Source organism: Maniola hyperantus, chromosome 25 (assembly GCF_902806685.2).
Source record: "Maniola hyperantus chromosome 25, iAphHyp1.2, whole genome shotgun sequence".
Taxonomy (NCBI): Eukaryota; Metazoa; Arthropoda; class Insecta; order Lepidoptera; family Nymphalidae; genus Maniola; species Maniola hyperantus.
In genome coordinates, this window is record NC_048560.1 from 2,337,880 (window position 1) to 2,353,355 (window position 15,476).

General features: G+C 36.7%; 2 protein-coding genes across 2 annotated transcripts; one reads left to right on the forward strand and one right to left on the reverse strand.

Annotated features, from left to right (window-relative positions):
- The first annotated feature begins 790 nt into the window (after window positions 1–790).
- Window positions 791–8,498, forward strand: LOC117993866 (putative uncharacterized protein DDB_G0271606). Its single transcript, XM_034981739.2, has 7 exons — window positions 791–876; window positions 1,091–1,210; window positions 2,753–2,965; window positions 3,369–4,867; window positions 6,180–6,279; window positions 6,740–6,813; window positions 8,273–8,498. Exons 1-7 carry the CDS (start codon window positions 871–873, stop codon window positions 8,340–8,342), a joined length of 2,082 nt encoding a protein of 693 aa, XP_034837630.1. The 5' UTR covers window positions 791–870; the 3' UTR covers window positions 8,343–8,498.
- LOC117993961 (uncharacterized) lies at window positions 8,382–14,722 on the reverse strand. Its single transcript, XM_069507334.1, has 5 exons — window positions 12,214–14,722; window positions 10,528–10,776; window positions 9,740–9,858; window positions 9,047–9,187; window positions 8,382–8,390 (listed from the first exon to the last, which is right to left on the reverse strand). Exons 1-5 carry the CDS (start codon window positions 14,621–14,623, stop codon window positions 8,382–8,384), a joined length of 2,928 nt encoding a protein of 975 aa, XP_069363435.1. The 5' UTR covers window positions 14,624–14,722.
- Between the last annotated feature and the right edge of the window lie 754 nt (window positions 14,723–15,476).

Here is a 15,476-nt window from a genome sequence, read left to right on the forward strand (position 1 = left end):
AAGTATGATTAGACGGTACTCAAATATTTAACTTTGTAGTGTAGGTAAACGTACACATAATCAAACTAGCTTATATTATGCTCGCGACTTCGTCCGCCTGGACTACACAAATTTCAAACCCCTATTTGACCACCTTAGGGGTTGAATTTTCAACAATCCTTTCTTAGCGGATGCGGAGCTTTTATTCGAGTCATAATAGCTAACTGAATGCCCAATTTCTTTCCAGTAGTTTGAGCTGTGCGTTGATAGATAGCGTATAGATCAGTCGCTCAGTCAGTTAGTCAGCTTTGTTTTTTTTATTTATAAAGAATATTAGCCATGTTAAATGACTAATATTGCCCTTTCCTCTCCAACTAAGCGTCAAGCTTGTGCTAGGAGTAGGTACGACTATAGTGCAACGGGCGGGGTTTGAACCGTCGACCTTTCGGTTTTCAGTCCACTCCTCTACCCGTTGAGCTATTGAGGCTTAAAGAAGAAGGCTTTTAGAAGAAGATACCTACCGAGTTATTATTTTATTTGTAGTGCAATTTATTCCATACCTGTACAAACATCCTATTGATTGAGGCTTACATTTCAATACGAATCTATATCTACAATAAAGCAACATATCTTTCATGTACATGAATGCATCTAAAATATCCTTATTGTAAGCCTTTGGTTATGACAACTATATTCTTACTGGTACAAAAAATACACCCAGTTCTTATCGTTTAGATAATAAGGTTGGTATTAGCATCATATAATTTTTTAGGCGCCGTTTTCAAAAAGGCAGTAAAGGTCGATAATGCGCGCGTTAGGAATGTCAATTTTCGGACCTATTGTCTATAAAAGCGATGCGCACACGCATGGTACAAGCGAAAGTGAACGAAAATGAAGGTGATTACACGCTTTTTTTGTGTAGTTGGTTAAGTGCTTGTGTGGTGGAAATCGTGTTTTCAAAAAAAAAAAAAATATTTGCGCTTGATTATACGATCTAAGCTGTGATAGCCTAGTGGTTAGGACGTCCTAGCTAGTCCTAGTAGTTAGGCTATCACAGCTTTCTAGGCTATCACAGCTTTCAATCATACCATGGGTTATCCACGTTTTCCAGGAATTTTTAACATTGGTGTCCTTGCTGTTGAGCGGTGTGGTGGCAGAAGGTCCGTACGCACCAAGTGGCTGGAGACCTGATGGACCTGCTTTTGTTATACCGGAGAGGACACAGTTTGTGGTAAGTTTGTTTATTTTTTAAATTTTTTAATAGAAAACTAGCTTAGAAAACCGACTACACAAATTTCAAACCCCTATTTTACCAACTTTGGAGTTGAATTTTTAAATCTTCTTTCTTAGCGGATGTCTACGTCATAACAGCTATCCGCATGCCAAACTTCAGCCTGATCAGTTCAGTAGTTTGAGCTGTGCGTTGATGGATCAGTCAGTCAGTCAGCTTTCCTTCTATCTACACTAATATTATAAAGAGGAAAACTTTGTTTATTTGTTTGTTTGTTTGTTTGTTTGTACTGAATAGGCTCAAAAACTACTGGACCGATTTTAAAAATTCTTTCACCATTCGAAAGCTACATTATCCACGAGTAACATAGGCTATATTTTATTTTGGAAAAAAATAGGGTTCCGTAAGATATTTGTGTTTTTCGGACACAAGGTGTAAAAAATCAACCAGAAAAGTTACTTATTTTGCGTACGCTGCCTAAACTATAAAAGATAGAACCATAAAATGTTCTAATTAATTGTAGATCTTATAAATATCTACAAAAAAGTCCGCGACACACTATACCCATCTATGTCGAGTGAGGCACAGCAACCATTTGTTTATTTAAAAATCTTGAATTTTTTTTGGACTACATTTAAACGCGTTTATTTTACTCATGCTATTAATCCTTATCAAAATAAATGATTTCATCACTAAGAACAGTTTATGGAGATAATATTTGGTCTTTGAATGATTAAAATTGGACGTTTGGTTTTGAAGTTATGGCGAAATTAAAATATTACGATTTCTGCTGCACGGCCCGTGGTAGGGGGTAATCTTTAGAACTACTGAACCGATTTTAAAAATTCTTTCACCAGTAGAAAGCTACATTATTCCTGAGTGACATAGGCTATACGGGATCTTTAAAAACCTAAATCTACGCGGGCGAAGCTGCGGGGATCAGCTAGTATAGTATATAGATAGAGATAGCGAGCAAATGGGTAAGTGGTATCTATAATTTGGCCGCCTGCACAAGCTAACAGATATGCGAACATTATAAATACACACTACCCCTAATCTATTCCACTATTTTGTTTCTCAGAAACACAGTTCACTACCTATAGACGTCTAATAGCCGGACACCCCAGATCGCCAAGCTTAGGCACAAAAGTCGACCCACGCCCGTTTGGTACCCTCATTCCACACAGTGTCTTGATTACGTGACTTTTGAGTCCACCAATCACAACAAAGCATTCTCCCCTGTCCCCGCCAACATTTTACGGTTTTGTTTTTCATGCAAAACCTTGTATATGCGACAAACGTACTCTTGAATTTGAATTCTCTGTGCTCAGAAAATAAGTAACGGCTGGAGGGTTTGGGCTCTAAATATTTGATCACCAGAAGATCAACTTTAAAAATAAGTTCCATTTCAAGCGGATTACAATTTCTTATCATCTGATGGTTAGCTTAGCATCAAGATAGTCGCCTTTTCAGTTACCGTTATGAAGAATTAGTGTTCTTTAACCTGAATTTATCTACTAAATAGCATAAATTTTTTTACAGGCACCCCAACAGCAACAGTATTTACCACCAGTGGACCCGAGAAGACCTCTAACACCGAACAATTTCGACGAAGGCGACGTGTCAGTTCAAGGCCTGCCCAGCATCGAACCTCAGGCAATATTTGAAGTGTCACCAATCAACGGCCAGCAGTACACTGGACCGAGCATCAATGCTGATATTGGAAGGTTAAACCCCAGTTTTCAACAAGCACAGGTATTTATTGACTTTTCTATTATTTGTGTGTTAAACGTTTCTGATACGAACTGTTGAGGTATGGTAAAAATCTTTTAAACAACGAGCTCCTTTCTGTTTTCTATCTAAACACTTATCCATACTAATATTATAAATGCGAAAGTTTGTCTGTCTGTCTGCTTGTCTATATGTCTGTCTGCCTTTCACGGCCCAACCGTTCATCCGATTTTGACGAAATTTGGTACAGAGTTAGCTTGCATCCCGGGGAAGGACATAGGCTACTTTTTATCCCAGAAAATCAAAGAGTTCCCATGGAATGTTTAAAAACCTAAACCCACGCGGATGAAGTAGCGGGCATCATCTAGTAAATCATAAATATTGGTAATAGATTAAAGCACTCGACTAAAATAACTGAAATTTACAGTACCAGCAACAACTAGAAAAGGCACGTCAATTCGCAAGGCAGAGAGAGTTTGAGAACAGGCTAGCCAGGGTCCCAAACAACGGATTACCAAACCAGCAATCACCAAGACAATTCGCTTCACAAACAACTACTACTACAACCTCAAGACCTGAATTTAGAACAACCCAAGCTGAAACAACTACTGAGGCTTTAAATTTGAATGAAGGAGAAATTTCAGACGATGAAAGGAAGGTTGACACAAAATACCAAAAAGACAAAGTCGCTGTAGAAGTTACAAAACAAAACCTGCAAGAATATCCACCTGAGATATTTCTAAATCCTCTGGCTCAGTTGAAATTACAGCCACAGTTCGTACCTTTGCAACAATTTGGCCAACTCAGAGCACCTTTATTTTACCAACCTGCCCAGTTACAAGATGGCCGATCAACAGGCTTTGATGGACCTGCTCATCTAACAGCCTTACCGTCAGTGTTGGCTCAGCGAGAGTTATTGGCGCAACAGGCTCAAAATCAAGGCCAAGGCTTTGCCCAAAATCCTATAATAGTTCAACAAGGACCTGCTTTTGTTCAGGAACCGATTAATCAATATCGACCTGTCCAACGTGTACAACCCGTCCTACCTATCCAACCGGTAGACCCTGCTCAAAACGAGGAACCTGATCAAAATGATGAACGTGATGTTGAACCTCTGGAAAGACAACCTAAACAAGGTCAAAACTTCCCCAAAATTCAAGCGCAGAAGGTCATTTTACAGCGTCAACAAATTAATCAGATTCAATACCAACAGCCCCAATTTCAATTCCAACCTCAACCGATACAACTGCAACCGCAAGCGGTGCAACCAAATCAATTCCCACAACCTCAAGTTCAATATCAACCTCAAGCACAGTTCCAAGTTCAACCACAATCAGCCCAACCTAATCAATACCCACAGCCGCAATTGCAATTCCAACCTCAACCGGCTCAGCCAGATCAATTCCAACAACCACAGTTACAGTTCCAACCTCAGCCTATTCAACCAAATCAATTCCCTCAAACGCAGTTGCAGTTCCAACCTCAACCTGTTCAACCAAATCAATTCCCACAGCCACAATTGCAGTTCCAGCCTCAACCGCAGCCAAAGCAATTCTTACAACCAGAACGACCAAAAGACGTTGAAGAAATCGAACCAACCGATCAACAAGTCGTCTACCAAAACTATCAACCTCAGTTCTACCAAGCGCAGTTCCAACCAAATCAATATCAGAGTCCTGAACAACCTTTATTTGTAGCTCAACCCCAGCAACAAGTTTCTTATCAAAATCAAGAGCAATTTTACCAAAATCAGTATCCTCAGCAGCAATATCCTCAACAAGCTCCTCCTCAAGATGGCCAACCTTTACAAAGTGGTCTAGATATTAACCAACAAGGAAATGACATTGAACAAGCAGAAGAACAAGATAATGATCAAGAGGAAGAAGGTCCTAGGGTTACTGCGGTCGCCACAGCCTTCGGCACAAGGTTAGTTTACTATTTCCTTCTTTCTAACATATTCGTGCCTCCTTTTCGTCAAACAAAGTTTTGATTGTTATAACGCCAATTATTGTTATGATTGCCTGAATTTACAGTGTTCTGCAACTGTATATTTTGTGATATTTTACCAGTGATTTTACCCAACAGTCAACACGTCATAGTGAGAGCGAGTGTCAGTCAATTAAAGGTGATTGCAATCGTCACATTTCTGCTGTCTAACAACGAAGGTAGGCCTTCGCTCTGCTTGTGATTGCTTGTGATATACTCGCATTGCATTGCAGCTTCGTAACCTGATGTATAGGAGAACCAGAGTAACCAAGTGGTTCTTCTACGGATCTCCTCATTTCTGATTTGATTACGTAGGGAAAAACCAAGAGTAGCTACAATTAATCGCCCGCTGGAACTCTGAGCTTTCTTATGAGGCCCATTCTAGTTTGCGCACCCATCCAGTTATTAATTAGGGTAAAAATATTCGTACTAATAAACGTAAATTACGACAAATAGCAAATACGACCTCCGTCAGCTCATGATTCAGGGGAAAATAGGCCGAAAAAGAACATCGTGGCTAAGGAATTTACGCCAGTTCGACGGAAAGAGTACCCGATCTCTTTTCCGCGTAGCAGTGTTCATGGTGCAGATAGCCCTGATGATTGCCAACCTTCGATAGGAGACGGCATTTCAAGAAGAAGAAGAATAAACGTAAACGTCTTTTTGGTTGATATACGCTGTCTCAACTAGGTCACAAACTCTCAAGGTCAGCTTACTCTTCGAATTAAAATTCCTGCGCCGTATTTGGTAATGTTTTGACTGATTAAGTCAGACACATTGTCCCATATTATGCAACGTGTGATACGCATATTGATGCTCAGTTCAATGCTTTGAAATGTGTGATAGGTATATTAAGGGTATTAAGGAAAATAATAGGTACACTCGTAATTATTTGTGTTTATCGTGTGTTGGATCAACCAATAAATGTATTTCTATTCTATTCTATTCTAATCTATACCAATGCGAACATCATTGAAGTAATGTAATCTAATAATCATGATCAACCCATCGCCGGCTCACTACAGAGCAGTCGCCTTTCAGAGTGAGAAGGGTATTGGCCATAGTCTATCACGCTGGCCAAGTGCAGATTGGTTTGCACACACCTATGAGAGAACCATGGAGAACTCTCAGGCATGCAGGTTTCCTCACGATGTTTTCCTTCCTAAAATGGCGCGTGAGGAGTCATTTTTTATGAACTATAAGTATGTAGGTATATTTTGTCACTAGTGATTTTGGAATGTTTTATTTTTAGAACCCAGCCCCGTGTGTTCGCTCAGTACGGAGCTCCGATACCTAAAGTGCAGGAAGATCCTAGGTACCAGACTACCACTGAATCAGCAGCACGGGAAGAAGTAAGTTTCAAAAATTAGACATACCTACCTACTTATTAATTTTATTTTCATTGAGTAATTTTTTTGATTACAAGCTGTAGTAGCCTTGGTTAGGACGTCCGCCTTCCAATCGGAGGTCGGGGGTTCGATCCCGGGCACGCAACTTTTCGGAGTTATGTGCGTTTTTAAGTAATTAAAATATCACTTGCTTAAACGGTGAAGGAAAACATCGTGAGGAAACCTGCATGCCTGAGAGTTCTCCATAATGTTCTCAAAGGTGTGTGAAGTCTGCCAATCCGCACTTGGCCAGCGCGTGATAGACTATGGCCAAAACCCTTCTCACTCTGAGAGGAGACCTGTGCTGTGTAGTGAGCCGGTGATGGGTTGATCATGATGATGATGACTAGATAATGCCCGCGACTTCGTCCGCGTGGATTTAGGTTTTTTTTTAAATCTCGTAACTCTTTAAATCTGTTTTAAGCCTCAAAACGAAGATGCACCAGCAGTGGCCCAAGCAACAGCTGTAGCTACAGGGAGGAGAAACGCAAAACTCAGGTGATTGATAAAAATATACCTAGGTACTTATCGCTGACATAAATCTGTCTCCTTTCAACATTGACTTATATATTACTTCGTATGGACAGGGTTATTGAACAAACAAAATGGCACCAACTCAGTGGTGTTTTAGCACCAATGCAACCTCAGTGACGTCTGGATTTCAAACGGGTCGTTCATTAGTATCTAAGAGGTGGCGCTGATTTATTTGATTCCTAAGGCAATGGTCCGACCGCCGACGATGAAAGAGAAACGAGTAGAACTAGAAACTTAAAACGAGTTGGCGATCAGCGGGAAGCGAGTGTGTAGTTTCATAGTTTTGTCGCTAGGCTATAAGCGAGTATGCAAGTGCGACGAGCAAATTACGCGCGCCATTCGCCCGCGGTTGCTCAGTTCTGTGCAAACCTGCGCGCGCGTTATACGTGTTCAAGCGAGCGAGCATCGCTGAACGAATATCGCTGTGCGAGTTTATTTTTGAAAGCTCGTCGCTCAGCGACAAAACTAGTAAAGCGAGTCGTCGCCGGCACGGCAGTGTGAACAGTTAGAGAGCAACTTTTGATATATGCATATCTTTCGTTACCACGGAATGTAGGTACATTTATTATGCATTTCTTGAGAGAAAATTTTCTCACCGGCGGCGGTCGGACCACTGCCTAAATGTCTCGTTCCAGTCACTGAAACTTAAATCTGAGCAAAGCCAAAGTATAGTCCGTACAAAATGACTCCTCACGCACCATTTTAACTCTATGGGTCAACTGTCATGTGAAAAGTAGTTCACATTTAAAATAAGGACTAAAATTGCACTTTTGACATGAAATGTTAAAATGGCGCGTGAGAAGTTAAATTTTACGCGTTATACGTCTATATTATACCGTTGTTTCAAATATGAATCCGCATCCGTAAAAGCTTCGCATTAATTGATGCGGATGCGAATGTTAGCATTTTCGGATGCGGATGCGAATATCCGTAACAACCCTCTACTGTAAACAGCAAATCTTTTCCACGGGCTCGATGACAGCGGTGGGCGGGGCGGGAGCGCTGCGGCGGCGAGAGCGAAGCGATTATAAGTGCCGTCCAGCGGGGTAGGTGATTCGCTAGCTTTTCTATTAGTGATGATCGCTGTAGACACTAAATGAAACACGGTTTTCGGATTTTCCCCTTTAGGAACTTGTGCTTTGCTACCTGCCAAATTTCGTGATTCTAGGTCAAAGGGGAAAGACGGACGGAAGGGCAGACAGGACAGAACGGAGTGATTCTATAAAGGATCAGTAGGAAAAACGGATTAGAAACACACTAGGATGAAAATTAAGAGAAAATATTGAAAGTTAAAACCCTATGCCTTGTAGGATGGGTCAATCCATATGGCATAATCCTCCTGACATAAACAGAAAAAATCACAGGTTTTTCGCAAAATACATTCAGGAAGATTTAGTGAAATCTTATTTTTGTTTCTTTTCAGGAGCCGCCGAGTTCGACCGATTTTCACGTTGGACCGATCTGGACATTTAGTGCTAGCCCAACAACAATAAATTAAGACTAATATTATAAACCCATGAAATGTCCAAAAATTAGTCAATCTAGAACATATTTCCAGTCAAAATATTTACACATGCCTAATTAAGTATAGCAGCCTTTTTAACAACTTGTCCAAAACAAACATTTATGGTTTCATTGAATGAATGCTAATAGACAAATTAATAATTAATTTAATATAAATATAAAATTCCTTCTAACACTTCTTTTATTATTCCTCTAACTTTGCATGAGACTTTTGCACCTAAGCGGAGCGGGGAGTCGTCGACAGTCGACCAATCAGATTTATAAAAGATGATGTGATATTTTTTCACACCATCTATTAAGAGTCTGATTGGTCGACTGAACACATCTCCCCGTTTCACTTAACTGGAAAGTGTGATGATGCGAGTGAGTGAAAGAAGTTGCGAGCGAGGGTAAGACAAAGGGTAGGTAAAAACAAAAAAACACAAAAGATAACTCGCCAAAATCACATTAATAAAAGAAAAAATCGGTACACAAGAAATATAAAAACAAAAAACGCCGGAACACTTGTAATCACGAGCATGTTTGCCTTAAAGAAATGAATGGGAGCAGACACACACTTCACAAGACGATTTTGTCGTCGAATTTCACTCAATTTTTCCACTCTAACACCTTCAGAAGATGAAGTCAACAAGGAGTCGCCTTTTCCCTTTCCTATAGAAGTACAAGTTCTAACAGGAGACTTGATGATCTCGAAAGAATCATTAACTTTCGTTATTTTTACCCGACTCTTTAATGATTTCAGTGGAAACTCCTCAACAATAACAGCATTCCCTTCAACTTTAATTTTGGACATTAATTCGTCGATAAGTTCGTTCTGCACAAAAACACATTGCATACTTTCATCAAAATGCGTTAAATGCCCTGATTCCATTTTGCTTACATCACTTTCATTTATCTTATTACGCATATTATTGTTTCTTAAAAAATCATGTTGCTCTAATGGGAACGGAAAATATTTGTCAAATTTAGTTAATGATTCTTTTAACTCGTATCTAATTTGTTTCACTAGTGAATCTTCCAATCTTCTAATTCTCATATCTAAGTATTCAATCAACTTTTCCCATATATCTAGGGGCGGAACAAAGTTACGAAACTCTTCGGAGCATGATTTCTTATTTGCGTTCTCTGTTTCTGTTATAATTGATCTGATTGTCTCTTCGTTGGGTAAGTTGATATTTTTTGGGCGATCGCCGTCATTATCTACGCTAATTGATTTTTTAATAACATTTTTTGAATACTTATCTGTTGCCTGTACTTTATTTGGAAATGGAATTTTTCCTAATTCATCGATAATTATGACATTATTTGAATTTCCCGTACTATGTTCATTGTCTGAGCTAGTAATAGGCGTTTTAATAATACCTACGTTAATAATAGTGTCCAATAATGTGGACTTAACTTCTTCTCTGTTGCGAGTTGGTTGGTAATAAATGTTACATGGTTCTGTTTGATTGATTAATTCAGATGAAGGTGTGAGAGTTTGATCTGAGAATACAATTAAAGAATCGGAATTGTCTTTGAAATTTCCTAATTCATTGGTAATTATACCATTATTTGAATTCCCTGTACTATATTCATTCTCCGAGCGAGTAATAGGCATTTTAATCATTCCTACGTTAATAATACTGTCCAATAATGTAGACGTAACTTCTTCTCTGTTGCGAGTTGGTTGGTAATAGATGTTACACGGCTCCGTTTGATTGGTTAATTCCGATGAAGGTGTAAGAGTTTGATTGGAGAATATATCTAAAGAATCGGCATTGTCTTTGGAATATGAACTTGTTTTCGGAATAATGATTGTATCACTACTGATCTTGCCAAAAGTGTTAACCATGTCAGTAAGACCTATACAATTTTTATCATTATTGTTTGCTAACAAATGATTATTTTTTGTATCCTTTTCAGTTATCTGTAGGGATGATGTTATTTTAGCAGTATCTGATGGAGTATTGAAACTTTTAGCACTTGTAAGATTTTCCTTATACAACATTTCTTCTCGACTTTGTTCGTTACTCATATCTGTTTTATATTTTAAAATAGATGTGTCATTAATTTGTGCCACCGCTACGCTAATAATATCAGTTTTGATTATTATTTTATGTTTTGATTCTTTTTTATTGTTATTTATGGGATACATTTTATTTTCATTAATACGAGTTGTTTCGTTAGATGTCTGAGACAACTCTGGAGTCTCATTTTGAGTTTGTATTAAAGTATGTGCTGATGTTGGTTCTTTTGCAGATATTTTAATAGGAATTTCAACAACTGAGGGTATGGTCTTAGTGCTAGTACTATCATTTTGTGATGATTCACTATTTATGCGAGTTAAAGTATCATCGCTAGCATCTATATCCAATGCTTTATCTTGGTTAATGTCTTTGTGAAATGTGTTGCCAGCTTCATCTAAAAGGTTTGCTTTTGATAGAACTTTCTTCAAAATTCTTGTATGAGAGACAACTCTTAAGACGGAATTGGATCGGAGTTTTTGTTGGATTTGCCTTGGATGAGAACAATTTATTTTTGTTCCTTTATAATACGTTTTTAATTTTCTTCTCATATTTTCCTCTGAATGTTTATATTTCAATGGTTTTCTACGTAACTTCTTACATCGTTTGGGCGCAATAAATACTAATTCTTGGGTTTCAGGAATCAATGCATTATTATAACTTTCTTCAATTACATCTTTGAGAAATACAGTTAAGCTGTTTGTAAAAGTTTTATCACTGTTATAGTTACATACGCTTACCATATGCCTTGAACATTGGTTTGAATTTGATAATGTTACATCTGACAATATGACTGACGATTGCATTCCACGATTTCCTTCAAAGTTGGTTATTTGACTTATAATAGGCGTTTCACCGTTTACAGGCTTTTGCTGTGGTATTGAAGTTTTTATATATTCGTCCGAATTTATATTTATCATGCCCGTATTATTGTTTTCAATACCAAAATCCATTTTTAGTTTACTTTGTTAAACTGGTGTTAACTGTCTGGGACTCTAAAACAAATACAGTTCTCGCAATTCACGAAGGCTTCTGAACTTTACTTGTGGTAACGTCGTTTATATGGTCATTGCGTAAGTGTGCGTGCATGTCGGATCAATCAGTCGCGAGCAACGCTGTCAAACGCACACATTTAGTGTATCTTACGTATACCTATACGACTTAAACACAAGAATGAGTCAGTGACCTTCGTGAAATGCAAGAACTATACAAATTAAATATGAGAAGTTCTACAACGTTCCAGGATTTATTGTTATAAGTAGAGTTGGCTATGAATGACATATAGAGTTGAGAAGAAACAGTAAAAAGTTTGGAGCAAAGCTTATCTTGTGATCAGTGGTCACGACAAGTATAATTATGTAAAAAATACATGTTTTATTAATATCTCAGTATGATGGTGTTTAAATATTTAGTCGTTAGTGACATCTATAATCATATACTTTTACTTACATAATGTAAAACTATTGAGAGTATAGAGAGTAAAATAAAAATATGTAACTCTTCTGTATATTTTGATAAATAGAATAGAGCTACTAGTTACAAGAATCACTTTTAACATAATATTAAGCGTTTTTAAATATAAAACACATATATTTTTATCAAAATAATTAAAACCCCAAATCGGCAAGTGTAAGACGTAAATTTGACTCATTAATGTAATCTCTCTTCAATCTTAATAATCTGCGTAGCGAAAACTCTTCTGGTAGATAATGTTTCAAAACATATTCATGGAATAACCATAAAATTGCAAGTATTGGAATCCAAAGCAAAATGCAATAACAACATCCCTCGCAAAATCTTATTCCAGTACGATGTCGAATAGTAATTTTCTTGCCATGTGTTTTTGTTTTTGGTTCGATGTCTATGAAAATAGTTGAGCTTTGCTTCTCGTCATCGTTGCGTTCTACTGATTCTATGTTTTGAGTGCATTCTAGTTGTTGTTCAACTTTTGTGTTACCTTCGTTGCATGGTGGTTTTACATACTGCAAAGTATCTCCATCTGGAGTATGAGGTTTATTTTTACGTTCACAAACATTGTAAACATACTCTTGTAGATTCATCATCTCATCGCAGTTAATAACTGATGAGTTTTCATCACATTTACTACAAGATACTTCGAATAATGATTTTGATTTTGGCAAAGAACAAGTCAAAGCTTTATCTACTCTACTTCTGACATTAGTTTCACCTTGAGCTGCGGAAGTCATATCAGTGACTTTAAGTATAGATTCGCTATCTATAATGTTATATGAAGTACTTCTTTTAATAAGACGGGGATTATATTCTCTGTGTTTCTTTTTGGGGTCTTTTTTCAGTTTTATTCCGGAACCGATTACATCATCTTTTACAAACCTGTTTGAAAATTGTACACCTACAGATGGTTTAGCTAAATTGTTCACATCATTCGTGTTAGCATAATGACTGATAGGAATATTTTTAGTTGTACTTTTTTTAGTTAGATGTTCTTTAACAAGCTTTTCCGTAGTACTTGTTAAAGATTTGATCATCGTTTTGATTTCACTTATTTCTTGAGCTATTTCAGAATTTTTGGCGATATGATTATTAGCTGTATTGTCTCTGGGGATGTTATTCCCAGAACTTCCTGTGGATATTTCTCTATTAATAATATATTTAGCTTGACTAACAGCTCCATCGAGCAATGGTATAATGTTATGTTCATGAGGCACTGAATCACCGTACACAATTTTTGGATTAACCTGTGTATTCAAGTTACCGCTGATGAGTGGATATGAATACTCACAAGTATTAACTGCATCTTTTTCTGTTTTACTATCACTTAAAGGAAAAACATTTACGTGTATGTCTAATTTCACATCTCTACATTTGTGAGAAGAAATAATTTTAAAAATACTTTGAAAATGGTATAACAGATCTTTTTCTCGTTGGGTATGGTATTTTGATTTCCTAAAGTAATATGTAAACTTTTTTGATTTGATATTTTTATATTTACGCAATCTTGAAATGCTTTTCTTAGTCCTTCTAGTAACTTTCTTTACTTTTTTATCAACACTTGCTCTCATTAAGGAATTGGTCTGTTCTGTTTCTTGTATTTGCTTATTTTTAACAAAACCATAAATTTGATTCTTAAAATCACTAGGCACTAATGGTTCACTATTATCATGTTCATGTTCATTCTTTTTATTTCGATTGTTGGTTCTGAATTCATGATGTTCTTTATACCTAAGTTCTTTGTATATATTCTTATAAATACTTGGAATCGTATCAAATGCTGAATTTCCTGCAATTGCTGTAAAACTGTCAAAATTTTCGAAACCATTAAGCTGTTCTCGTGTAACAACACATTTTTGTTGATTTTTATTATTTCCGGAAATGTCTTGTTGGTACGTGGCACAACGTTTTGTCAAACAATTCGTTGGAAGTGTTAAAAAGTTTAAACTTGAAGAAGTAAATAGATACTTGCTTGATCCATTAGTCGAAAGTAAAATCTTTTTATGACGAATTTTGTTCAATTGGCTCCAGGAACGCTTTGTAGGTTTAGGCCTATTTATGTTTTTAGGGACACTCAGGGTGGACAAAATCCTAAAGCCTTTACCAACTAAAGGTACACTTAGACTTCCTTGTTTAGCAGCTTGGGATTTTATGTGATGAGATAATTGATTTTGTTCTTGATCTATTACTTCTATATCTACAGTGTAGGTACGTGAAGAGACTGTATTTTTCATTTGAAGGTCTAACTTATGTAATATTGAATCGAGAACCGTTTCGATTTTTTCTTTTGTCTCGTCATTATCCAACAAGTATTTTTTAACCCAGTCATTCAACAGTTTCTTTAGGTTCCGTACAACGAATGAGGTTAGATTTATATTAAAATATGCATTCTTTAATTTCATACTTCCTTTACTGTCCCCACAAGCACTGCTGTCATATTTAAATTCATCGATAGTATCTATTTCAGTACGATTAACAGAATACTTAGATTTCGTGGAAACGGTTCCATGGTTAATTAATCTATTTCTTCTTTTCTTATAGTATCCTCTCAAAATGCAAATATCTGTTTCTATGCTTAAATCTCGTTTAACTCTGCCATTTTCTTGATAGTATTCTGCGTTGGGTATATTCTGTTTTAGTTGTAGAATTAGACTTTTTGTGTAAGTCTGCGATGCGCCGGAATACGTCTTTGAATATGTATTGATAGTGTTTCTCGAGTTTTTGAATATTAACTTCGCTGTTTTCTCTATGTGATCGTTCTTTGACTTAGGCATTGTGACACGTCGAAGATTGTCTTCTTAGGCGTTCAGAATGTTAGAAGACTCTTTGCTGTAACCAAAAACATCAGTATCTTTCTTCGTTTTCACAGCTTATTTATGTCTACAGTTGGCTTTATTGCACTTTAAATTACTTATCGAACATTAGTAACACATAATTATACACACATTTATATTTTATTAGTTAAAAACTCGGTATATATAAACACTGCTTACATCGCCATACATATTTTAGTGCCGGCTTTTATATAAGTTTTGTACTTATGAATTTGGACCAAGTTAAGAATAATCACTAAGTTGTAGGACTTTTAGGATATCATATAATTAAATTGTAATAACCCCGATTTGTGCAGTATATACGCTATTAACATTTGTGTTAAATATACGATAATATTATTTTTTATATAATAGATTTCAATGAGATTTCGTCACAATAACCAACTCTCGTATGCTCTCATAATATAATATTAATATGAATTATGATTAAGTAAAGGTTTTATAAAGTTCTTCACTTACAGTTTTTGATTGTAGGTACTTTCTCACTTTCCATTTCATTAAAATTTGTAACAAACAAGACAAATTTTACTTAAAATAAAAAATAACAGGATTAAAAATTTACATAGTTTGACAATTATTTTTGATAACTCTTCCATTTATTTTTCGAGCGTGATGGATTTCTGATTGAAGTTGCAACCAAGGTATTACTCGTTTTTAAGGTTCCTTACCCAAAGGGTAGGTACCAACGGGACCCTATTATATGTTCCGCAAATTGCTAATGCCCGTGGCCGCCATATTAGTGAAGTCAGCACTTAAAGGGATTTTTGAAAATTCAACCCCTAAGGGAGGTGTG

Coding starts and splice junctions, on each gene's coding strand:
- LOC117993866 (XM_034981739.2), top strand. Junction 4,868..6,179: donor GCCACAGCCTTCGGCACAAG/GTTAGTTTACTA, acceptor TTTTATTTTTAG/AACCCAGCCCCGTGTGTTCG. Junction 6,280..6,739: donor AATCAGCAGCACGGGAAGAA/GTAAGTTTCAAA, acceptor ATCTGTTTTAAG/CCTCAAAACGAAGATGCACC.
- LOC117993961 (XM_069507334.1), bottom strand. CDS start 14,623: ATGCCTAAGTCAAAGAACGATCACATAGAGAAAACAGCGAAGTTAATA. Junction 9,859..10,527: donor GACATCTAACGAAACAACTC/GTATTAATGAAA, acceptor TTGTATTCTCAG/ATCAAACTCTCACACCTTCA. Junction 9,188..9,739: donor TATTGGACACTATTATTAAC/GTAGGTATTATT, acceptor GTTTTTGTGCAG/AACGAACTTATCGACGAATT.